The 27,565-nt window shown below is 37.5% G+C and overlaps 1 protein-coding gene across 1 annotated transcript in view; it reads right to left on the reverse strand.

Annotated features, from left to right (window-relative positions):
- The window catches only part of RYR2 (ryanodine receptor 2), a 732,757-nt gene that overhangs the window by 171,540 nt on the left and 533,652 nt on the right, over positions 1–27,565 (reverse strand). The window contains 11 exon segments of the mRNA XM_027588196.2: positions 550–770; positions 1,917–2,086; positions 7,225–7,345; positions 9,135–9,240; positions 10,874–11,060; positions 11,609–11,744; positions 15,363–15,466; positions 15,673–15,805; positions 17,182–17,296; positions 21,849–22,122; positions 23,815–23,958. Coding sequence (XP_027443997.2) covers positions 550–770; positions 1,917–2,086; positions 7,225–7,345; positions 9,135–9,240; positions 10,874–11,060; positions 11,609–11,744; positions 15,363–15,466; positions 15,673–15,805; positions 17,182–17,296; positions 21,849–22,122; positions 23,815–23,958 — 1,711 coding nt within the window.

A 27,565-nucleotide genomic window follows, 5' to 3' on the forward strand; every position in this document is an offset into this window, starting at 1 on the left:
ATCAGCCGTCAGAACCCCAAGAGGAGAAGGAACGTTCCGGCTTTCAGAGTAAGACCTATAGGAACACTTCGACCTATAGGAAGTGGTTTTCCAGCATGAAGGACATAGCCTTCATAATGGCCACATTAAGGCTTTAATATTATACTGCATCATCTTTTATATTTAATAAGTCTCTTTTTTTCCTTTCTCTTCTGGAAGAGGAGTTAAAATCATCGCACATAGTCAAAAGGGGAGAATCTTCTAATCTTACACAAAAGTGACCAGGGACTCCTCTCGCACAGTTCCCCTGCCCACCAACATCCAGAAAACTGGTCCAGCACTCTATCCAATGGCCAAATACCCTAGAGAGCCCTGGAAGAAGACTCCTGAACTTGACCAGGAGCAAGGGTGCCCTGATTCCAACCTCGGGTACAGGGCACTACCTAAAATGAATTCGCTTTTCGGTATGGAAATTTCTTCCAAAATTCCTAACCATCTGTCAAGGGCCCTATCGTAAATTCTCTCTCTCAAAGCAGCAGCAGCTTGATACGGAGTTAGTTTCCCACTTACCCACAAATAGAGAGTAAACAAACTTCTATGGAATCCCGCTGAGCTTTGGTAAGAGAGCAGCCCTTAGAGAGTCTGTACACAGTATGAAGTAAGGAGTCAATGAGAGAAGCGTGGTGCTCTGTGCCCGCAAAAAGAGGGGCACATCTCGTTAACAAAGGCAGCACGGCTGTGCAAAGGTACCGATTGAGGGCCAAGGCCATGTCTGTAGCACTCAGAGCAGCCTAGAAAGGAATTGTGAGAGTAGAAAGTCATTTGCGTTTGGCGGTAGACAACTCTCAAAGGGATGAACGTGCGGACATGGGATTTCATTCTCTAGAAAATGACAAGTACATGAACAATGGAGACGGACTCCTTGGGTGTGTCTTCATGTGTGGCTCATATGATTTTTTACCACTGGAAACAATCAACTTTCAATTGCTCATAAACAGATAAAGAGGAAGTGATATCTCTAGTCCTAGCTCCCTCACCAAGAAGCCCAAGAGGCTCACATTCTACAATAAGATATCAAGGGGAGGATGGATGTGTGATGAAGACACTGATGATAGTTAGGAATGTGAGTTATTTATATTTATATTTTAGCTCATGTCCAGCAGAATCAATAGCCAAAGGCTGATTGTCTTATTACAGTATCAGCTCTCCTGTTTAGGTTCAGAATTTCATGTGAACACACCCAACAAAGGAAAAAGAAACTTGAGTTTATTTTTATGATTCTCCTCTCCTGACTTTCCTGAAAGAGCTACTGTCAACTCAAGATCTGATTTCCTCTGGAAGCAAAAAGATCCATTTAATTGAGAATAAAAGGAGGTATTATTATAACTACTGAAATAACATTTAGAGCTTCAGCTTATTCTACAATGCTCCGGACAGTAGAATATTTACACTAGTAATGACAGATTCTTGATGTGGGCCACTGGATGTACAGGAGAGATTTCAGCCTTATCTGTGCTTTAAAAATAAAAGACACCAGGATGACAGTGTAATTGGCCCAACTCAACAATGTCCATTAAACATTCTTAATACTGTAATTGCTTTCATTGAGAAGCACAATTCTTTAGGCCAGTCTGGAGGTTAGAAGGAGCCACTGTCACTTCCCAAACTAGGGTTATATACACTTATTGTCTTCCGTAGTACCTGATCAGAATTCTTATCATACTCCTGAGGTGGTAAGTTTTCTCCACTATTCAGTGAATTCCTTAAGACAAAGTCTATTTTATTTTCTGTTTACCCACTGCCTCCCTAAAACTATAATAGATACTCAATAAACATTTAGTGACAATAAATAAATGAATGAATATATCTATGGAGAATATCGCAAGCCAGCGAAGGAAAAGTCAAAAGTTGAGGATGTCAACTGTTCAAATCATTACCGTATCTAAAGAAGCTGCAGCCCGGAGATCTGGCAGAAAGCCAACCTCGAGAAGGTGGAGGAGGAAATCTTGAACCTCAATCCCATAGACCCTGTCAAGGAACAAAACCATGGCTGCCTTGTGATCTGGGCAAAACCCCGCAGACATGTCAGGCTCCACCACATTCCCATCTAAAAGAGAGAAGGTGACATGTCGTTGTTAATGGATAGATTGCAAATGGATAGATTGCTTCTCTCCAGCCTCCTCAAGTTTTAAGTTACCAGTTGAATGGATTTTTGTCCTTCTACTACCCACATACAAGTGCTGGGAATTGGCTGAGGAATTATGCCAGTGCAATTTAAATTCAAGGTCATTCAAAATGTGATCTGGGAATCTATTTATTAATCGCGTGTATGAGCGAAGACATAGTATTCGGCTAGATAATGAGAAGGAAACAAAAAGCCACCCAAAATCTACATCGTAAAACTAGCAGTAAATGCCATAAAAAGTTAAACCGTGACGTTTTTCCTGTTTTCAAAAATGAGAGCCTCTTTTAAACACTAATAAAACTCATGGATCCCTATGTGATAATCGCGGTTCATTTACACATTTATGGCTTAGACAACTGCAAAATGATGAAACAACTCTATGAATTGGTTTGACTTTCAAAGGAAATATGCTTCCTTAAACATAATAGCATTTAACAACATTTAAAACATATTTGAGAGTCATATTATTTTTCTCTATTAATAGTCAATATGTGATGCCTAGATAGATGAGTGAGTCTCTTACTAGAATTCCATAGATTCACAGGTTGGGAACCACTGATGTGAGGAATTTGGGGATTATGTACCAATTGAAAATACTGGCAGATTTTGTTCCTGTTTGACCATGTGATAATTATGCCAAATAACACTGCTCAAATGACACACTGTAAAATTCTACAAATAATGTCACAGAATCTTTAATATTGATGCAGGACGCAGGGAAAGAGGATACATGACCACAATCATCCCGAAAAAATAAAGTCACAACTTTTTTGTTTTCCTTCATAACTAAGGAATGGATTTCTTATCCGAATCATGAAAATAAACAAGAAACAATATTTTAAGGGTAATTATATTAAAGGCTAATATGAAAGAGCTTCCATTCCTTATTAAATTATAATACTCAATACACTAAGTACTTTTCTTCCTATAATTAAAATAATGGGAATAATAGCTCTTGTTTGTGTTGTTATCAGGCACCCTGCTGGGAAGGTGACAGACACAATCTCGTACAGTCTTCAAAAGCACACTGTGAGGCTGGTATTCTTAGCTACGTTTAACAGATGGCAACCGACCTTCAGGGAAGTTAAGTAACGTTCCCAGGGTTGTATACCTAGTAATTGGCAAAGTTAGATTTAAACCAAGGAAAATCGGATTTAAAACCCAACCAAAGCTGATCTAGTCCTTAACGTTAAATCAGTGTGCTATATTCTTAATCAAAAATCTGTACAAAATTCCAGTTTAATATCTCCTAAAAATCACATTATTAGGGAGTTTAAGTTTAAAAGATTCTATGATTTTAATATGCACTTGTGCCGAAGGAAGCGGTAAGTCACCCATTGATCCGAAAATAAGATTTCTGTTTTAAACACTCATTCACACAGACATCTGTTTTCAAGCATGCTAACAGCTCCATATACCTGGGACTCAAGACTCATCGATTTGCTAGAGCTACTGTTTTATCTTCACTCTCTCCTGAACACACTGGAGACTATAAAGTTGAGGAACTGCCTCCTGTCAGACTTCTGGCTTTTGAACTGGAAGGAGGCGGACCAGGTGCACTGGCCTTTCCCTGTGGTACCTGCAAAAATATTCATCTGCCTGCAATTAGGGCCTCGGACAGTCTGTCCAAACCTGCCAGGGCTAAGCGCTGCAGGAACGGAACATCGACTTTTGAAACTGTGTGCTTGCCCTCAGGTTTCTGAACCGCTCCTGCTTGCATTATTATTCTGGGGCACGCTGTAGTTCTAAAATAGGTAGGATAAAAGATTTTGAGCTATCACTAAGGGAGGAAGAGGCAAACTTCACATACTAAATATAGGACATACAACAACAATTATCAGTGATAATCGGTGATGTTTAAAGAACCAGCTGATGGCTACGGTGAGCGCTGTGAATTGTGCAAGACTGTTGAATCACAGATCTGTACTTCTGAAACAAATAATGCAACATATTTTAAGAAAAAAGAAAAAGAAGAAGATAACAGGAGAGGAAGAAAAGGGGAGTATGTCAGAGGGGGAGACGAACCATGAGAGATGATGGACTCTGAAAAACAAACTGAGGGTTCTAGAGGGGAGGGGGGTAGGGGGATGGGTTAGCCTGGTGATGGGTATTGAGGAGGGCACGTTCTGCATGGAGCACTGGGTGTTATGAACAAACAATGAATCATGGAACACTGCACCAAAAACTAATGATGTAATATATGGTGATTAACATAACAATAAAAAATTAAAAAAGAAAAAAAAAAAAAAAAAAAAAAAGAACCAGCTGATGTGTCCCTGGAACATATAAAAACAAAACAAAAAAACAACTACCGATTGAAGTTTTAAAGTTGATTTAAATGCATGTCGCGGCAAAATAAAAACATGCAATTTTCTGTCTGTACTTTCCATAAAAGGATAGTGGTAAAAGAAACATGTAGAAATTTAACAATAACCAATGGATTGGGTTTTAAAAGTTCACCTTCATCATGATTTTGATAGTTCAGCCACCCACACAAAATCCTTTAAATCCCAAGGTAGACAATACAGTGCACATTTACAAAGAAAAACATCACAAAATAATACGATTATAGCACAACTAAGTGGAAGAAGAAAGAGACCAACTTGAAAAATATTAAAGGTTGGTAAAGGCAGGTAAGTAGAGCAAAATTAGGAGACATACAGAGACTTTGGGGAAATTCTGAATGGGTTATCTGCTTCTCTTTTTTTGTTTTTTTTTTTTAAAGAATGTATTTTGCTGCTTTAGGATGAAATGTTTTGTTTTGTTTTTTTTTAAAGATTTTATTTATTTATTTGACAGAGAGAGAGATAGCAAGAGCAGGAACACAAGCAGGGGGAGCGATAGAGGGAGAAGCAGGCTTCCAGCCGAGCAGGAAGCCCCATGTGGGGCTCGATCCCAGGACCCCGGGATCATGACCTGAGCCAAAGGCAGACGCTTAATGACTGAGCCACCCAGGCGCCCCGGGTTATCTGCTTCTCTTATCACCCATGCTCTTGGTTGTCATTACTAATTTTACCTTAAAATGTAACGCTTCTCTATTCCCTAATCTGTGTATCACTGGCATTCTTATCTTTTTCCTGACTGTTGTCAATTTTGTGGCTCAGAATGTGGGGAAAAGAAAAGACATCTTATTTAAGTAAATGAACACTAGAACAAGAAGATCTTGTATGTACACACAAAAAAAGAAGAAATTGCCTCAAGTGGAGAAGGGAACAAGCCATGGGACAATTTTTCAGTTGCAGCTTTCCCTCCCATCAGAATGAATGTTCGACTCTTGTGGTTGCTTATGTCACCTGGAAGGAAGGTTTGGGTTTGTGAGCTTGGGTGCATATGAAACATTGCTTCCTCATAATCAGAAGGCTGGCAAAGGAGGGGAAGCCGACTTCAGTTACGCGGTGGTCCCTTCATTCCAGACTTCAGGTAATAACAGTTAATCCTCTGTGGGGCATAACTGATGCAAGAAAATGATCATAACATGTATGTTCTACCTAACTGCATGTTCTTCTAAAATTAGAAGTTTAGGGAAAAATGATATGTGCAACAATACCCAATAAAGTATTGAAAAGGGAACACAACTGAAGCTGGAAAATTAACACTAACGTGGAATCTAACTATCCCTTGGGTGTCTTCAATAACTCTCAAATCTTTGTTTCTGTGGGAGGCAGAGTGTGAACCGCCACCAGGGGACTGGGCCTCAGGCCTATGCCATGTGGCCATTTCTGCAGTAGCTTGGGGGCGCTGCAGGGGAGCGGTGTGAGTGTCATTCGAGGCCCTCCAGGCACCCCCACAGTGGAGCATCTGCACCTCACTCAGTGCTGTCTGAGCCCTCTCTCTTCCCCAACCCAAGCTGGGCTGCAGGGTGACGGGCCACCGCTGCTGGCATTTACACAGAGAGCAGGTTATAACTTTATTCTCCATGCTTTTGAGTTAATTTTAAAAATTAATCGGTGTGCCTGGGTGGCTCAGTCGGTTAAGCATCCATCGGACTCTTGGTTTCCGCTCAGGTCATGATCTCAGTGTCGTGAGATGGAGCCCGAGGTCAGATTCCAGAGTCAGTGAGGAGTCTGCTTGAGATTCTCTCTCTCCCTCTCCCCACTCACACTCTCCCCTCCTCTCTAAAATAAATAAATAAAATCAAATCTTTAAAAGCAAACAAACAAAAAACTAATCGCAAGCAGTTGCTAAACCAAAATGACATAATGCAAAAGGACAATAAACATTTGATGAAAATGGTAAAAATTTTTATTTTGAAAATTTTCTCCTTAGCCTTTTTTTTTTTTAGATTGTATTTATTTATTTGACAGAGAGAGACACAGCGAGATGCTTAACAAGCATCTGAGCCACTCCTTTGTCTTGAGAAGAGCGCTTCTTTCAACACACTGGGAATCTTTTAATCTCTAAGTCAAAAGCTATAATTGGGGGAGGGGGGAAGTGTCATAAGAAAATGGTAATGAAAAATATCCCAAAGGGCAAATAAAAGAATTGCAGTCAAGAAAGAGAAGAATGAGGACCAAAAATAGTAGGAAAGAAATTAGGTGAGACAGGTGAGGTATGTATTTCCTCTTTTCAGGGAAACGGTCAGAAATGTCATATAAAAAATGATTCAAATTTCATTGAAAACAACTATTTAAAAACAAGGAGAACAGAAAATACTTTATAAAAAAGCGGTATCTTTTTTCATTTAGATATAAATGTTTGTAAACATATGCGCAGAAGAATATGGGAATAGAGCATTTCTTAACTCAATCAAAATAATGTACTTTATAGTTCTCTTCTTAAAGAAACTTAAGTCCTGTAACTATGCTGTAGGACAGGGTAGGGTGCAGGAGGGCGGGGGGGGGGGGGGCGCGGAATGCAGATGCTGATATTATTATTTAAAACTCCTGTCCTGGGTGTTATACGAAAACAATGAATCCTGGATCACTACATCAGAAGTAATGATGTATTGTATGGTGACTAACATAACATAATAAAATAAAATTTAAAAAATAAAAAAATAAAAAATAAAACTCCTATCCTCCAATGCCCCACTGAATTACAAAGAATGGAAGTTGGCTTACCTTTGGCTATCGTGGGCATCTGAAAAGCAATGCTGATTACTCCCACCAAATCTCCCAGCGGAATTAAGGATCTCAAAATGGACCGGATTCTGATGGCTTCCCCCTTACCAGCATGAATCAACTAGGGAAGAAAAATAAAGGAACATTAGAAAATCTTTGTGAAATCAATGTTATAATTCCATCCAGAAAAATCTCAAGTATGGGAATCCAAGTCTAAAACACTTTTCTGTTCATGATACCTATTAAAGTTAGACCTCTCGCAGAAATGGTTGTTTCAGGCTTACATTTCAGACAGGTATTGACTTGCCCCAGTTTTATTGACATCAGCATATGCCGATTTATGTATTACAAAGCAAAAAATTATCTTTAGACCCAGAATATATAGTAATAGTTATGACTGATTTAGCCTCTTTCTTGCTTGGGGTTGAAAATATAACTGTATATCCATCTCTACTCCACACAGATTTCTCCCAAGGAAGGGTGTGTAATGTGTGTGTGTTGGGGCGGGGGGCGGGGAGAGAATGGTGAATAGGAACCGTAACAGGTTTTTCAGACCGTCACTGGCTAACCAAGCACCTGTGAAGATCGTAAATCTGACCCTTCGAGAATCTCAGCCAGGCTCTGGAGCAGACTGCAGGCTTCCAGAACCTGGGTGCGCATCTGCTTCCTTCCCCACGAGGTGCGAAACACAAGGATAATTTCTCACACACAGGAGGTCCTCAACCAACAGTTACAGAAGATGAGTAAACACAGAAGTGCACGGTTAGTCCCTTATTGAATCACTTGGTTTTTTTCCTCCCACTGATAGAATAAAAAACTATTTATTAGCTAATTTCTTGGTTCTTTTGATCTTTCACTTGAATGGAAAAAGAATGAATGCTGTAAGCATAAACCTTTTTGTCTGCAATCACCTCCAGCATACAAATTTTTGATAATCTACTCCCATTTCCCAGGATGAAAATCTCATTAGTGGCAAGGTCAGCTTTTATAAAAATCAGGCTCTAGGTTTGCTAACATTCTGACATTTCTCCATGCTGTGATTCCTCCCTGTTCACAATGAAAGCTTATATCAAGAGGACATGGAGGTTTTATCCTACAGCTGAGAGAGAAAGGGACACCCCTCCCCCCAAAAAAGAAAAGAAAACACAACACAAAAACAAACACCCAAAACCTCCATAGATGCTAAGGGTGCTCTGGGAGCAAAGGACCCTTTGCTTCACGCTCAGACCCGTTTAGAAGCGTATTTGCTTTCTACCCCAGCACCACTCACTGTGTTTCAATCTCCGTGTCGTTTCCCATTTCCAGCTCACGAGGCCGATTTTAGGAGCCCTAACTAGCATTTTTAAAATGAGTATAATAGAATGAAACAGATCAGGATAAAATAAAGTAAAAGTTATCCAAATGCATTACAGAGTAAAAGGAAGTACCGTTCCGTGAAACTTAATTTCTTCTTGATTGAAACGTTGTGGAAAATGCCAACCCATCGATCCTGAAGAGCTGCTTCAGAATCGCAACTGCCCCCACCCCCACTGCCCCTCAGCCAATGACACGAAATGGTGTACTCCAAGAAAATGACTCTTGACAGAAAGGGTTGCTCCCTGCATGCACTAAATGAGGAGAGGAAATTTATAGGAAAACACTGTTTTCTTCTTCAAGTGCTGAGTTTTAGAGATACACGAGCAACGTGGCTCTTCTACTAATGACTTGTCCTGAAATCTCATTACTAATTTTTACAACCAAGACATTTCCAACTACATAAGCACTTGCTCAGCAATTAGGCTGCAGCTCTTATTTTTAATGAAGCGTGGAGATTATTGGTTTTGGATGCTGTTATCATCTTCGCCCGCTATGGATTTCTTCACATAGATGGATAAGCCAGGACCGCCGCTCTCAGGCGGCAAAGCACTTACATGCATTTCAGGAGCACAGCGTCCTAAGAGGTCGATCAAAGCTGCATAAAAGGTCATGATGGCGTTCCCCATGTGGATAGTGTCATCCTCCTGCTCTTCTGTGTCACTTTCATGGATTTTTTTCAAAAGAAACAGAGAGCAAAGCAAACAGGATAATAAAGTGACATTTCAGATTTATTGCATATTTCTTGGAGGAAAGGGATCCCCAAGATAGTTCATTCTGCCTCTTCTGGCAGACACATCCTGTGTGTGATGAATTTGCACCTTGACATTTTTAAAGGAAAATGACCTTAAAGACCGGACACCAAAAACACATTTGTGGGAAATTTGATAATAAGAGTCCTTCAAAAGGGAAAAAAGAGGAATTGCCAATTTGATGGATTCTGCTTATTTCTAGGGGCAGATCAGGCTTTGTTTTAACAAAGAAAATAACTAATGAAAAGACTTGGTAAGTTTAGACTACTTTTGAAAGCAGCGTACATTTTAGAGAAAGGGTGACAAAGATCTGTCCTATAAGGTAACACAGGTAAGGCACTCAGGACAGCGCTTTGCCCAGATTAAGTACTTCAGAAATGTGGTACCATTTACTTACCTATGTCTTTACCATCTCCTCTACCTCACCCATCCACTCCCCAAAATCCAACATGTCTCCCTCCCCACCTCTGTGAGAAAACACAGAGGTTCCATTATCTTGCGGGTAAGAGACAAATCTAGATGGGCCTTGGAAGAGCCCATCATTTTTCCTCCCTTGGTAGTTCAGGTGGGCTCAGCAGTCTGCAGGGTGACAGCGAGGCCTTGTTGAAAACATCATCCCGGCATGCAACACTGCTCCCAGGGCCCCCATGTGCCCACCCACCACTGTGGTCCCAGACCGGAGACCCCTGATGTATTTTCCATTACTTAGAGAAACTGAGGGCCCCCTAGTCCCTCTGTGGCCAATTGACAAACACGTAAGAAGGCCTTGGAGGACCTCCCAGTCTGAAACCATCTTGGTCTTGGCGTGGACAGAACATGTAAGGGCAGTCTATGTATGGAAGAATGACGGTTTGCAGAACTGCTCTGCTTGGAAATTTGCCTCCAGTAAGCCCTGTATTCTGTCTTTACCAGCGGTATTAATAGGACACTCACCTCCACAGATAAAAACTGAGAAGTGACATGCCTGGATTGACTTATGTCTACTGTTGGAATCAAGTATTAGTAACGTATACCATGGATAAATGTAAGGTAGTTACTGCCTGCCCTATCTGCCATAACACCTTAACCAAGCATTTTACTCCTCAGAATGACAATATCCCCTTTTCTGGACTTTAACACCATACTAGTTAAGCCCCCCATTCTCTCACTAAGGTCTTACTTTCTTACTATTATCTTGAAAATTCATTCCAGCTAGCTCTCCACTAAACCCTACTACAATTTCAGAGGCTCACCTGCCATCATTTGTAATAACTCACTTTGCCATAGCCTCCTGGAAAAATTCACAAAATACATCTCCTCCTACAACCTAAACTTCTCCCTGCTAAATCCACCCAATCTTCCTTAGTTTTCTCTTTTTCATTCAACCTACTCCCACAGCAAATTCCATCCATTCTTCCAGGCCTAATTCACTGTATTTTCAAGGGCAGAAATCATGAGCACCAGAAAATGATATTGCAATTGACAGAATGCAAATCATGTTTTATAAAATTTCAAGCCAAGGAACATGATTTACTCTTAAATAAGAGTGTGTATATTAGACCTACAGTGTTTTACTGGACCCGCTAGTTGGTGAGGGACCATCTCGAGAAGGATCCTCGGCTATTTTTATGGCTTCTTCCATGGCCGCGAGCAGACCATTCCCACCTTCCCCTCTCAAAGCAGGACCGAAACACTCGGGCCTCCGGATGAGCAGCCTCACCACGACGTTAGCATTCTCTTCCACGCTCTCCCCTAAAATCAAACGAGGAACAAGAGTAAATAAACACTGGTTATGTGGACGTTCTGAGCAAATAAATGTTATACTAATTCATTTATACTTAAAGAAAAATAACAAAAACCAAAGAACATAGTCACTAATAAAGCTAAAATTCAATTCAAATCACTAGTTTTATGTACACAAGACACAGTAAGTTTCTTCTTTTGTACTCACAATTTTCAAAGTAAAGAAAAGCATTATAGAGGCATAAAGTATTCATTTTTGTTAATTCTTTATAGGAAATGAAGCCATTAGCCCACCTATTATTAGAACCCAATTATAAAAGTCTGTAAGAATTTGTAACTGCCTAAAATTTTTAATTTAATAATAAAGGCAAAGCATTGCTATTGAAATATTAGAAATTAAATTATTACTGTGGAAAAAAGTACTGATTATAAAATATTCAATTTCTTTACTAATATTTACTTCCTTCATGAAAATGCTGGAATATACCATTTTTGATGTATCTATTTTTATGCAGTTTTAATCATGACCAAAAAAGACCCCAAGCAATCAGTCCTACCATTACAGAAGACAGCAAATCTGAGAAAGTCAAGGTATCTTTCCCCCTCAACTGGATTCCATCCAATGTCCGGATAACCCTTAGACACCAGCATCTGGCAGCTCTGCAGTCCACAACCAGCCAAATATCGAACTACCTACAAAAAAGATGATAAGCAAAAGTGTTATCCTGTGGGTAAGGAGTCATGAGATGCTAACACTACACATGACAAGTGATATCCTCAAAGGTTGGTTTAAAATGCATGTGGTTTTGCAAGTTCTTTTTAATCCCATGACAATCCACATGAACTCCCTGCAGTAAAACCTTAGAGTTAAGAAATATTTACAAATCATAACAAAGTGCTATCGTAATAAAAATATTTATGAATCAACTCTGTGAAAGAAAAATATTCCTAAGTTTCATATTATTTAATTTGAAACTTGTATCTATAAATGTCATGATATTTGGGGGGGCCTGCCTGGCTCCGTCGGGAAATCAGACGGCTCTTGATCTCAAGCTCATGAGATCAAACCCCATATTGGGTGTAGAGCTTACACAAAAACAAAAACAAGGGCGCCTGGGTGGCTCAGTTGGTTAAGCGACTGCCTTCGGCTCAGGTCATGATCCTGGAGTCCTGGGATCGAGTCCCGCATCGGGCTTCCTGCTCAGCAGGGAGTCTGCTTCTCCCTCTGACCCTCCCCCCTCTCATGCTCTCTCTCTATCTCATTCTCTCTCTCAAATAAGATCTTTAAAAAAAACAAAAACAAAAACAAAACACACAATATAAACGTCACTGGTATTTGATAAAAGTTGAAAATGTCAAAAGACATCTGACCCCAGTGTAAACCCGGATTCCATCTGAGGTATTCAAAGACCCATCTGAGATACAGTGATATTCCATTTGGAATTTACTTCCAAAATTATATTATCAAATTAATGCGGGGGGGATATATTTGAGAAAACACACAGAGAAATAGAAAAAACTAAGCTTAGGTTCAAATATCCTTGGATTCAAATCCATCCTGCATTACTTACTGGATCATTCTGTGCCATGATTTCATGGTCTATAAAATTTGGGATAGTATTAAGTACCTTTCAGTATCATTGAATTTAACACAAAGTTTTCTGCTTATCTTTGCCTTTTAAATTATTGTTTTATATGAATGCTGATCCTTTACAGTATTTCACAACTGATCCAGTTTTAAAAGAACTCCCTAAGTTATTATCAATGGTGGTAGATTGTCAGACAAACAACTTATCAATCAAGTTACACCTAGCTCAAGCTAAAGCAGGTTTAAAAAGAAATAAGTAACACAGCTAAAAATATTTTGTGCCAACTTTATCTAACTATAATTTATGTACAATAAATGCATCTATTTAAAGTATAAATTCAAGGTGCCTGGGTGGCTCAGTCTTAGGTTAAGCAACTGACTCTTGATTCCGGCTTAGGTCATGATCCCAGGGTCATGAGCCTGAGTCCCACAAGGGCTCAGCGCTGAGTGTGGAGCCTGCTTAAGATTTTCTCTCTCCCCCTCTCCCTCTGCCCCTCCTCCCCACCCTGCTTGTGCATGCACATGCACACTCTCTCTCTAAAAAGGAAATAAAAAATTAAAATATAAATTCAGTGAGCTTTGAGAGATTTATACTTCTGTAAAAACACACCCCAGTCAAGATGCACAACATTTCCATCACTCCTCAGGCCCCACCCATCCTCCCTGCATGCGATGGCCTTAACAATCTTCTTTGTAACACTACAAATTAGCTTGTGTATTCTAGAACATTTATATATGCAATCATCCAGTATGTATCCTTTTATGCCTGGCTTCTTTCACTCAGAATACTGATTTTGAGATTCATTTACACTGTAGCACATGTCAGTACTTCTTTCCTTCTTATTGCATAATAACAGCATTCCACAGCACATGGAAATCGTCCACATTTCCTTATCCATTCATCAGTTGATGGACATTTGAACTGTCCCCAGTTTTTGGCTAAGATGGGTAACGTTGTTACCAACATTCATGTACACACATTCCTATTTCAATTAAGTATCTACAAGTAGGAAGTAGGTATATATATATATGTCTATGACAGATGTATGTTTTATTAAGAAACTTATTTGTTAAGTTAGGGGCGCCTGGGTGGCTCAGCTGGTTAAGTGTCCGACTCTTAATCTTGGCTCAGGTCATGATCCCAGGGTTGTGAGATCAAGCCCTGCCTGCATCAGGTTCTGCACTGAGCATGGAGTCTGCTTAAGATTCTCTCTCTCCTCTCCCTCTGCCCCTCCCCTACCACGCTCTCTCTCTCTCGGGGTGGGGGGGGTAGGGGCGGGGGCGGGGGGATTTAAGTTAAATTTGTTAAGAACCTGCCAACCTGCTTTGCAAAATGACTCTACCATTTTTCATCTCAACAGCAATAGATGAAAGTTTCCGTTGCTCCACACCCTCCAAAATGTTTGGTATCATCAACTTTTTAAATGTCAGCCATATTTCAGTGTGTAGGTTAAAAGATTTTAAAATATGTATGAGAGAAAATGCTCCCAAGGGTTAGTCGAAGATGCAAAGCTTTGTGATCCAATCCTGGCAAGTCAGAAGTGTTTGGGAAAGAGTTCACTCTTTCATGCCTTCACCAGCTGTGCAATGATGACTTATCCAATGCCAATGTTGTTCTCGAAGACCGGAATAAAGTAGTGAACAACAGAGAAAAAACATGCCCTGAACTCATTGGCCTTACGTTATGATAGGGAGCGGATTTTTTAAAATACTCAAATGTTTATTTTATATAAATAACACGGAAATGTATATTTCTGTATATAATATACAAATATATTTCTCCAACTGTTGGAAAATAAAGCAGTAAAGAAGACAAGACAGGAAACAGAGAAGAGGTTTCAATTTTAAATGGCAGGGACATGAAGAGCTAACAAAAAGGCGACTTTGATCAATGACTAGAAGGACGTCAGGAAAAGAGCCATGAAGACATCTGGCAGAAGAATCCTGCAGATGGAGGGAAGAGCAAGCACAAAGTCCCTGCGGCAGGAGCGTACCTGGCAAGTTCCCACAAGAGCAAGGGGACCAGTGTGGTTGGAGCAAATAGAAAAGATCAGGAGAACGGCAGGCAATAAGAGGGATATGTGAAATCAGATGGGTTAGAAGCCATTATGATGCCTTTAGCTTTTACTTGAAGTGAGATGGTAAGTATCAGGAAGAGTTGTGGACACCGGATTAATCCGCTTTTTTTAAGAGGCTCATTCTGGCTGCCAAGTAGGGGAGCCAGGAAGGATCAGGAAGACCACTTAGAAAGCAATCACAATGACGATGCAGGGGAAACTTATCTATGTTCCAGCAAACATGCATGCAGCCTCAAGCGCTCAGAGCACAGGGTCTTAGTATGTCAGTGACGCCTTGCATTGGAATATATGTCTACACGATACAAAATGTACTTTGAAATGTTAAAACCACCTCTGAAAAAATTGGAACTGTATGACTAAAGCAAAAGTAACAACAAATACCATGAAAGGACAGAAACCCACAGGACAGAAACTTCCCTTTCCAGAGGAAAATGTACGTGATCAGAGGAAACACTTGATCTCAACTTTCCTGTTCTTTGTAATTTACAATTATACGTTCTATGTAATATATGTAACATGTTTATAATATACTATATTTTATAATTGTGTCAATATAATTACAACTCTATTATGGTTATACTTCAGTAGTCTTGAGAAACGACTAGCATGACTCACACAAACACAAGGGGCGAGGATGTTGCTTACCTTTTCCAAATCTGGCTCACGCAGAGCTAAGGCCAGTTCATTATTATCCATCACTGAGGCAGCTGCCACATCCAGTGGTGTTGAACCTCTCATAGCTGGTGAGGCTGTTAATTCAAACGAAGTTGAGACAAAACCTGGATTGTGCTACAACTACGGATTCCATATAAAAACACTGTCCCTTAAAATTTCATTTCTAAATACAACACATACTGCATTAATCTAAAATTACTTTGCATTAAAGTTTAAAATTTCACATAGTATGTATATTGTTTTTATCTTAAGGATTAAATAAAAGCCATAATTTACTTACCAAGACCAACACTGCTGTTCTCCAATAAATAGCTGAGATGATCAAACATAGCTTTTTGATTCTGCCTACTTATACGACAGAAGTAACAAAGGAAACGGCAACAGTTGGCCACCATCTTGGGAAAAGTGATTTCCTACATAAAGAGCATTTAGTTAGCTGTGAGAGCAAATGGTCTTCAGAAAACTGAGTTCAGAAGTTGAGGTCCAATCACATTGTCAACCCATGTGGGCCCATGTCTGCCAAGTTTCAGATTCTAAAGCCTTCAACTCACCTACTCCTTGAGCCACTGAAAATCAAAGCCGACACTAATTTAGAAACCTCATTACCATCAAGGGGGTGATCTGGAACTAATCCACAGCCCTAAATCTATAGGTGGCATAAACCTGATTTAGCAATCAGGCAGACTTGGTTGTGATTCCTGACTCACACTGTGAACTGTGCTTCCTTGGGAGACTAGTCTCATTGAATCGATTCTGTAAAAGTGGAATGAAATGGATAATAATACTTAATTTAGGAAAGAGAGGAAAAGTTCAATGAGACCTTTTATGAAAAATACCCTATTTCCTCCTTGAAACCACATTAGGGCATTCCTATCATAAGTGTTGTTGTTTTTAAGATTCTAGGAGTCACACCTTCCCTGATTTGGACATGACTCATCTGCTATGATGAACACCCTGACCAGAAGGCCTGCATGCTAGACCCCACCAAATACATCTCCCTTAAGCGCCTAATCTTGTTCTAGTATACCCCCAGAGGATCCCTGGAGTCTCTCCTTAACAGAGTATTTTATAAATATCTTTATGAGTCTGTCTAACTGGTGAACTGAACATGAGAAATATGAACGGTTCCCTATTTTGAAAAATACATCTTAAAATTTCAAAAAATAGTGAAATATATTTTGTAAATCATAGATCATAAAATTATACTGATTCACATGAAATTGTTATATTACTCTATTCACTAGGTTTTGAAGGTTTGAAAGTTTGAAAAGTTTCACTTCATCTTAACTTTGAATCACTTAAAAAAATTCACTTTATAGTCTTAAAACAAATACTCCAGGACATCATCTTCAAATTTTGGCCTGGATCAGGAATTTAGCAGAACCAACTGCCATCTCAATTAAGGGGAACGTCTGGGTCTGAAGAACATGTTTGTGTTTTGGACTTTCAATCTGATGGGCTTTAATTTATAATTAAAAATTTTTTAAATAGTAAAGTATTAACATTTAAAGTTTCTAAGTAACCACTAAATAGGAAAAGTTTAGGAGGCCGCAAATTACACAGCACAAGAGAGAAATTGTTATCAATATCAAAGGAAAAAATAACTAGTAGCATAGCCAATTCTCAATCTATAAGGTTTGCTTTTTGTTCTGTTTTGTTTTTGCAAAAGGTGTTCTTTAAAAAACAGTCCTCCTAAGAGGATTTAAGAAACCCTCATTAAGAATATGCAGTGTATGCACTCTAGGAGTTACATTCATTGGCATCTTAATAGTCAAGGGTTATCCTTTACCTTGGACTGTCCACCTCCAAGGACATTCACCATGACCTCCATCACTGTCTCGTGCATCCCAAGTGCCCTCATGAGATTAGGGTGCTGGTAAAACACTTTATTATTCATGATATCCCTAGAAAGGACAATATCGGTTTGGGGGGTGAGAAGCACAGAGGGCAGAGAAAATTTTAAATAAAAATTTATGTGAGATCCTGATAACAATTCTGGAAATAATTACTGGCATGAACAGAAAAGTAAGCTCAATCATGATGAAAGTTAATAAAAGCAAAAGTTAGTAAGCACAACTAATTGAGTTTTCCTCAAAAAATACTGATAGCCCCTCAAAAATAGTATACAAGTTATCTACTCTTTTCAGATACAAGAAATGTACTAAATATGTAAACATTCATCTATATGAAATATATTTTTGGACACTTATCATTCCTAATTTTATGTATATCCGAACATCTGTTCATTCTTCTTTAGCGCAGAAATATGAATCAGTTATACCATGTTCTATGAAAATTCCTATATAAATTATTGATATACAAGTATCTGCTTTTCATGTAGGATACTTTTAGTACTACCTTCAGTATTTGTATGTTTAATAACAGTAGTGTTATTTCTTACTACATTTGTGTTATCTTTCCAGAGATCTGCTTATAAAGGATTTATATTCTCAAAGAGAAACTGAATACCCATCAAGTCCAGGTACAAGTAATACAACAAATTAAAGTTGACATTTGATTTGAAAAACCAGCAGCAGCTGATACCCAAAATGTTTCATATTATCATGATTTCATTATATGTTATTATGCTATGTATGTAAAGGTATTCCTAAGGATATTAATGCTCCATAGTCATTAAAAATAAAGAACTCTGCTGATTTTTATTTGAACATAAATCAGATCAATACAGGAGGTTTTTTTTTTTTTTCCTACAAGACACTTCCTGTCACAGCTCTAACAAGAAAATTTTAGAATGCGCAGCCTACAAGAAAGCAAGCTTTCCCTGCAGATCTCATCTCCTTAGTTGACTCACCTCTTCATTTGGTCATATGCTAACTTTTAGTTACTCCACGTATATCAAGATAGTGAAACAGTAGAATTCCTGTATAATGAATCTTTTTTTTAGTTTTAGTTTTCCGCTTTTAATTGAGTTTAGTTTTGCCTTAATGACAAGAGTTTATAGATAGCACAACTCAAAAAAAATGACATGGGGGCCGAGGACTAAAATAGGTCTGATCTATTTTGTGCAAGAACAAATGGAGTAAAGAAAGGCCTCCTTTTCCCTCACATAAGACAGCAACATATTTAGTAGGAGAACCTTCAATTTTCAAACCACAGTTGTAATCACAGGAATTGTTCTTTCGTTATTTCAAATCCTTTTGTATGACCCAACTTTGGACAATATTGTATTGAAAAAGTCTTGTTTGCCTTTCATTCTAGGTAAATCAAGTGGATTTATAATTCTACCACTTGGTAGGCAGGTTGTCATTTACTAAATGTGTCCTTTGAGAAATATTTCTAATACCACAAAAACATAACTTTTTATTTTGTTTTATAATCATTGTGAGTTTTATCACTACTGAGTGATTTATGTGTTAACAGCACATACTACTGTTATATGTTCATTTGAGAAGAAAGTGCCCTGTATTTCCTGGAAGGCTTCCTTTCTCATGTGGTTAATGAAGATCACTCATGTGAAGCCCTTTTCAGTTAGACTGAAGTATTAATATCCAAAAAAAAAAAAAAAAAGATTCACGCTGATACAATTATAAAGACCACCAAATTTGCTTTTGTTTTTTTAAGCTTTTCTGTTCTTTTGTTCCGTTAGTATATTTATTTTTAGTGTGCAATAATAACAATTTTGGAATATAACCTTCAGGCTTATTAATGACTGCAAACACTTGACAGGTCTAAGGGCAATACATAGTATTGTGTTCTGCATGTACACAAATAATACTACACAAACTGAGTCTTTCTATACTATTATTTTTTACCCACAGGATAATTTTTTAGATCAAAGAAAACAGTGGTTATTCTATTCCATTAGTTTTTTGAAGAACCAACTCTAGGTTTCTTAAAACTTTTTACTGTTTCTTTACATCCTTTTTTATCCATGTCAATAATTACTTTCATTCTCTCTTCTTTATCTAATATTTATGTAACTAGATAAGCTTTTTTGGCAGAATATTTGTATTCTATCTCACTTTTCAACATTCTACATTCAATTTCTACATCCTTATGTTTCGGTATCTTTTTCTTGCAGACATGAGAAAGCTTAATTTAAGCTTCTATTGTTCTTCTATTTTTATAATCCCAAACTACGCAAGCTCGTGAATGATTCCCAGATTTATGCATATATGCGCCAATAATGCACTCACTGAAACTTTTGCTTCCCATTCTTTCTCTCTGAATTCCATTATCTTTTCTCTAATGTGCAGCCTTTAGAAGGTCTTTCAATGGACCGTAAGTAAATATTCTGAAATATCTTTGTTTTGCCATCACTCTTAAAATATGGGATATAAATCCTCATCTCCAAATCTCCATGAAGTACAAGGTCATGGTGTGGCATTCTCAGTTGAGTAACACATTCTAAATTGATGGTTATTTTCCATCAGAATTTGTGAGTGTGGTATTCCATTGAGTAATGATCTCTAGTTTTGCCGTTGAGAATTCCATATACTGGCAGGGGTTTTTTTGTAAGTATTCTGGCTTTTCTTTCAACTTGCTTTGAAAATAGTCTATTCATCACTGGTTTTATGGCAGTTTCACTAGCCTATGCAGGTGAAGATGTGGAGCTACCTGTGCTTTGGGATAATCTGTGAATTCATGCTCTTCATCGATTCTGAAAATCTCAAGCCAATAGCTCTTGAAATATTCCCATTCCATAAATCATCTATTCTGTCTTTTCCAGAAATCCTGTTTACCGTAACCTGGACCTTCTTATACTCTCCCTTAGGTCTCGTAACTGCTCTTTCGAATTTCCTTATCGTTACCTCTCAGGGCTACAGTACTCAGTAATTTTCTCAGATCTATGATCCAACTTACTAATTTTCTCTTCAGCTTATCCAATTTAATTAATTTACTGTTTTTAAATGTCATTTATTATATTTTTCATTTCTAGAAACTCTATTTGGATCTTTTTCAGATCTTCGTGGACTTCTCCCCACATCTTATTTTTGGAGAATTGATTTATTCCTTTGTATTCCTAACCATTTTAAATATAGTCACTTATGTTCTCTTTCTGGCATTGCACTATCTGAAGTTCTTGAAACAGGTGTTGTGACCCCACTACTATTGTATTTGTAGACCCTTGCTTATGGAGGATTTTTCCTTAGGAGCTTTGTAATTTTGATCATAAGCTAATCATTGGTAGTATTTAGTTTTCTCCTGCAAGGTTTCACAGTGACTTAAGTTGAGAAAGTATACCTCCGGGGCCAACTGTTACATTCTCGGTTTGGGACTCCTTAGACCACACATGAGATATAAACGTTAATCCCCAAATTCACACAGGAAGCACACCTATGGTATTGAACTATCAGAAGAACTGCGTTGTTTTCCCCATTCTTTTTTCAAGGCCCAGTGGATATAGACAAAACACCTTATTATTTCCTGCTGGTGAGTGTTTTTCTCTGCATTGATTTTAATGTGTTTTTTATTAATCTGTATTTTTTACATATGATTGCACATTACTGAAAAATTAATCTTAAAAACCTCTAAAATATGTGCTGCATATCATAGCCACCTTAGCATCTAGTTGTAAAATTAGTCACATTTTGCTGTTGAGCAACTTTTCTATTTAGCTTAAAAACATGTCTAGAAAAGCAACAATCTCATTTAATAATGATATACAGAAATACCTCACAAATATGGCAGATTTGGATCCAGCTCACAGCAATAAAGCAAATATTGTAATAAAGCAAATCAAATAAATTTTTTTGGTTTTCCAGTACATACAAAAGTTATGTTTACAATACACTATAGGTTATTAAGAGTGTAACAGTATTATGTTTTAAAAATCAATGTAAAAGAAGAAGATAGCAGGAGGGGAAGAATGAAGGGGGTGAAATCGGAGGGGGAGACAAACCATGAGAGACGATGGACTCTGAAAAACTGAGGGTTCTAGAGGGGAGGGGGTGGGGGCATGGGTTAGCCTGGTGATGGGTATTAAAGAGGGCACGTTCTGCATGGAGCACTGGGTGTTATACGCAAACAATGAATCATAGAACACTACATCAAAAACTAATGATGTAATGTATGGTGATTAACATAACAATAAAAAATTTTAAAAAATCAAAAATACTTTACTACTAAAAATGCTACCATCTCCTGAAATTTCAATGAGTTGCAATCATTGATCACAGGTCACCATAACAATTATGATATAATAAAAAGTTGGAAATACTGTGAGAATTGCCATCATGTGACAGAGAGACACAAAGTGAGCAAACGCCATTAAAAAAATGGTGCCAACAGACTTGCTCAATGCAAGGTAGTCACAAACCTCCAATTTGTAAAAACACACTATCTGCGAAGTGCAATAAAGGCACAATAAAAATGAGGCATGCCTGTAATCGAAATAGTGGATTTGTATTAATATACGTACTGTGCAACTACTGGGACAAACAAGTAGAAAGAAGACATTTATAAGACAAAGGTTGTAATAGTTAAATAAATTACCCTAATCCACGAATCATAAGCTTCTCTTCTTCTTTGCCCATTCTTACACTCAGGAGAGAACGAATCTGACCAAGAGATGCCAGCAGGTTGATGGTATCCTCCACGGAGACACCATTTATAGTGTAGGTCTTCGGCAGAGCCCGGACCAGACCCCCAATGCCATCATACTGTCGATGCAGCAACACAAACATGGCCCTCACCAATTCGGGGTCTTCAATGACAGACTCTTGCGCCCATCGGACCATGGTCTCAGAAATCAACTGCTGAAGAGTGGCTGTAAAGTCATTATGGATGTTTTTTTAAAAGGAAAATAATAAGAGAAGACAAATTCGTTGGGCATTTCAACTGTACCTCTCATAGTCCCAAACTAGTAACTATATTTGTACCAGAATTGAAAAGGCCAGGGATATTCTTTGAGGAAAATAAAGTTCACTTCAACATTTTATATATATGTCAGTAAAAATGAGTTATGAACATGCAAGGATAAAAATACACAAGCTTTTCCTTAAAAACTCCTCTTATTAAGGAATTTAAGCGGTTCAGAATTGCACCTACTTTTTCAAAACTACTGTTGGCAGTCCATAGGGCAATCAATAGGAGTTGTCCTAATACTTTTACTTCCATTTTCTTTGTTCCATTATTTTCCTCCCAGATCTGACATCATATATCCTTATAAAGTCAGTTATGGGCATCCAAGGAATTAACTATTTTTCTCTCTCCTCATTTGAACCATTTGCAAAAGTGACCTCATATAATTATATTTTTACTATAATTTGGATCCTTAACTGTCACTTGAAATGTTTTGATTGTGAAGCTGTATTAAAGTGAAACATTATTCTATACATAGGAGACTACGTGCAATGTGACATGCAGTGTAGTACACATAAAAGCAACAGAATTTCCAAACCTCCTGAAATAAACAGCAAAATTATGAAAGCTAAGTAGGGTTGAAGTGATAAAGACACAAGTAATGAAGTACTAATTCCTAATCCTGGCAGATTTTCAAAAGAAGCTGTTTTACCTGCTTTAATCTATACATTATTTAAGGACAAACAAAAACTACCAATTTTAACTGAATCCAAAACGCAGATAAAATGCCAGTATACCTCCACATGCCTCAAAACCACATTGACATTTTTAATAGGTCAAAATCATAAACGTGATAATGAAAAGTGGTTCATAAGAAACCTTGGACTCTCATTTTGAAGAAGACTTGATTCAAATAAATTTGGTTGTGATACTAAAGAATAAATTTAGAGTTCATTGTATGGATGAAAGGTTCCCATTGTAAGTTAGCACCAAAAAAAAAAAAAAAACCCTAAAATTTTTCATGAGTTCATTTTTCTTCTTTCAGTAAAAACTGTTCCTAAACCAGTGCTACATCAAAGAATGAATGGGGACTGAGATGTGAGGTAATAAGTAAGATGGATCTCACCAACCTACTACTTGAACCCATTCTGGATGAGAGTTGTGTCTGAGACTCATTGCCCCAGTGTGCTTATTTTCAGAGTATCAGCTGTTACTCTTAAGTAGGATAAAAATGAACCAGAAATGCTTAACGGTTTAGAAAATATCTCAGAACCAAAATATAGTTACAGATACTACTTAAACTTTAAGAAAAGTTTAACTTGGTACAAGAATATTTGAAAGTCAATAGCGTAATAGATAGGAAAGCTAAATTACTCCCTTTGTACTTTCTCTTGATAGTGTCTGATCAAATACCTAAATTTGTAGTCCTCTAAGGAGCCCATCCACCCTTATAAATACTGCTACCTCTCAATCTTTTCCTACAAACCAAGTTTGATGCTGCTGTCTACTTCTGTCAGCCACAGGCATCTACTTAAGAATCTGATTCTTGGAAGCTTCCAACTCAGTTTTCTCACTGGCTCATCTAGTCTGATGTTACTTCGAAGGATGAATAAATGTCAGCAGAGTCGCTTTGCCAGTGCCCTTCCATACTGCTTACAGGATTTCTTGGAGTCACTCTCAACTGGTTTTTCAGCTTGTTTCTTCTTCAGGTATGTCACCTTTTCTACCAGGGACAGCAGGCGGCCCCTAATTGTTAAGTCATTGTTCCCATCCAAAGACCCATCTTCATCCAGCTCAATTCCTAGCAACAGAAAAACAAAGAGAAAGAAGAAAAGAAAACTGCATTTGAAAAACATATACTTAGGAGAAATAATGCTCTGGTTTTGCAACTTTTTCCATTCATAGCTTAAAGCAACCCTGCCATGTCCAAAACATTTGACATTATTGAATTAAGCACTCCTGCTCACTAGCACATGGGTAAAATCCACTCACTGGCCTCTTGTCTTCCTTTCTCTTTTTCTCCTGTTCCGACGGGCCCAGGGCTATTAGTAGCCAAGACAAAATACAAAACTGAGCAGACAGCAAAAAGATGATCTCAGGAGTCAAGATCAATTCTGGTATTTGGTCTGACCCTTAGGCTGACCCTGAGACATGTCTGACTTTAGGGGCTATCTGCCTAGACCTACAGTTTTAACCTGCAAAAAACCTCCTAGGCTTTCAGCCTCCTCATTTGCCTCTAATAATCACAGTGGCATTTTAATAAATTGAGAGGAGAGCAGGCATAATTAGGTATCCTAATTCAGGGAACGCTTTATGTCTGAAGCAATAATACTACCATTTTAGAGTGCCCCTTTATTTATGGTAGATAATATAACTTTCTGGCACTCGTTTAGTGGCTCTTTATTCATAAGCTGAATTAATATGCAAGGTGATGCTTATATTCTCTTCATTAAAATAAAATAAGAACAATGCAACTGGTGTTACACATCACTTAAGAAATGGCAAATTCATTTTCCTTCACTGGAACACTTTGTCCATATCATGGCTTAAAGGGAAAAGAATCACAGATTCAGAACTTCAAATAAATTCCATTTTAAAAGTTCTTAGAGTAAAAGGAGAGTAAAGCTCCCTTAATAGATTTGGGCTACTGACATAAACTTAATGAAGGATTTCCTTAGGCATTAATTAATTTCAAAAGATACATGCTGCATTTCCTAGGGCAATACTAAAAAGTGCCCCACAACTGGTTTAAATACAACTATTTGTGATCAATTGTCTTTAGACTAAATCAATCTAACACTCATCTCTCTGCCAAAGCATCTGGTTACATGTCTCCATTCCCCCTTTCTATTCTCTGCCACTGAGGAGAAGAGAGAAAAGAAATAAAATTTTGGTTATCTCCTACTTGGTCTTAAAGTCTTTCAGATATCTCTACCTGTCATGATTTTCCACATAGGGTCAGTTAACCATTTTTGCAATAATAAATATTCTTACATGAGCTCCTACCAGGCAACATGTATATTTATGAGCCTATTTACATATATATTAACTTTTGTATCAGTATATGTGTATGAAAAATATACATTTGACAACTAAACAATATTATGAAAACAGTTCAAAACAAAAAAAGAAGTTTGACAAGGAAATAGTAACCAATAAATGAACAAACAGAAATCCTAGAGTTGAAAAATACAAAAACTGAACAATGCAACTGAGAGTGTCAAAGATAGACTTAACCATGCAGAAGGAAGAATCAACAACCTGAAGAATAGGTCAATGAAAATCATGCACTCTGAAGAAAGCCTGTAAGATTTATGGGACACAATGGAAAGCTTCCCACAATATTCAGGATATGGGGATTCCAGAAGGTGACAAGAAAGAAAAAGGGACAGAAAGTATATTTAAAGTAATAGTGGCTGAAAACTTCCCAAATCTGGGGAGAGAAATGGACATGCAGATCGATCGATGAGGCCCCAAAGACCCAAAATGTACTGAACTTGAATAGGGCTACACTGAGACACATGATAATTAAATTGTCAAAAGGCAAAGGCAAAGAAGGAATTTTAAAAAGGAGCAAGAGAAAAGAGAGAAGTTACATAAAAGGGAACACCCATAAGACTATTGGCAGATTTCTCATCAGAAACTTTTCAAGACAGGAGAGAATGGGATCACATATTCAAAATATTGAAAGAAAGTAACTACTCACCAAGAATTCTACACCCAGTCAAGCTGTCCTTCAGAAAAGGGAGGGGGGATAGAGGCTTTCCCCAACAAACAAAAGCTGAGGAAGTTCATTACTACCAGATCTGTCTTACAAGGAATGCTAGAGGAAATTCTTTGAATGGAAGTCAAAGAACAATAATTAACATTGTAAAAACACAAAAAGGTAGTATAAATCTCACTGGTAATGATAAACATATAATCAACATTAGATTCTACAATATGGTAATAGTGTTGCATAACTCATAACTCTAGTTTAAATTTTTTTTTAATGAATTAAAATAGGTTGTTATAACTTGTAGATATTGTATGTAAACCTTACAGTAACCACAAGGGAAAATCTTGTAGTAATTATACAAAAGAACACAATAAAGAAGTCAAAGCATACTCATAACAAATATATCAACACATACATACACGAAATACAGAAGGATATGAAACAAGGAAAAACAGATCTACAAAATAAAAAAAAAATTAAAATAGCAATAGTAAGTCCTTACCTATCAATTACTTTAAGTATAAATGGATAGACTTCTCCAACCAAAAGACATAGAATGGTTGAATGAAAAAACAAGATCTAACCATATGCTGCCCCTAAGAGATTCACATTAACCTTAAAGACACACAAAGACTAAGCAAAAGGATGAAAAATGACATTTCAAGCAAGTGGTAATCAAACAAAACAAAACAACAACAAAACAGGGGAAGCTATACTTACATCAGACAAAATAGACTTTAAACATGGCAAAAAGAGACAAAGAAGGTCATTATATAATGATAAAGGGGTCAATATATCAAGAAGATAAAATAATTATTAAATATTTTTACACCCAATACCAAAGTACCTAAACATATAAAGCAAAAACTAAAAAAACTAAAAGGGGAAATAAGGAGTAATACAGTAATAATTGGGGGACTTCTGTATCCCACTCTTAACAACGGATAGATCATACAGGAGAGAATCAATAAGGAAAGAGTGGATTTTAACAACACTGTAGACCAAATGGACGTAACAGACATATACAAAAACATTCTATCAAGTGACAGCAGAATAGACATTCTCCTCAAGTGTACACGGAATATTTTCTAGGATAGTATATGTGTTAAGCCAAAGAACAAGTCTTAGCAAATTCAAGAAGGTTGAAATTATACCAGTAATCTTCTCTGACCACAAACTAGAAATCAACGACAAGGGAAAAACTGGAAAATTCATGAACACAGAGAAATTAAACAACACTCTTTAACAACCAATGAATCCGAGAAGAAATTTAAGGGGAAATAAAAGAAAGAATTTACTGAGACAAACAAAACTGGAAATACAACATACCAGAATTAATGGGTGCTGCTAAAGCACTTCTAATAGGGAAGATCATAGCAATAAATGCCTACATGAAGAAGAAAGATCTCAAATAAACGACCTAACTCTACATCTTAAGGAACTAGAAAAAGAAGAACCAACAGAGCCTGAAGGTAGTAAAAGAAAGATTAGAGCAGAAATTATTGAAATAGAAATCAAAAAACCATAGAAAAGATTAACCAAACTAAGTTAATTTCCTGAAAAAAATAAAAAATAAAATTGACAAACCCTTAGCTAGCCTAAGGGGAATAAAGACAGTACTCAAATCAACAACATTATAAATGAAAAAGGAGACATTGTAAATGAAAAAATTAAAAAGATACCCCAGAAA

This window comes from Zalophus californianus, chromosome 15, assembly GCF_009762305.2.
Source record: "Zalophus californianus isolate mZalCal1 chromosome 15, mZalCal1.pri.v2, whole genome shotgun sequence".
NCBI classification, from domain to species: Eukaryota; Metazoa; Chordata; class Mammalia; order Carnivora; family Otariidae; genus Zalophus; species Zalophus californianus.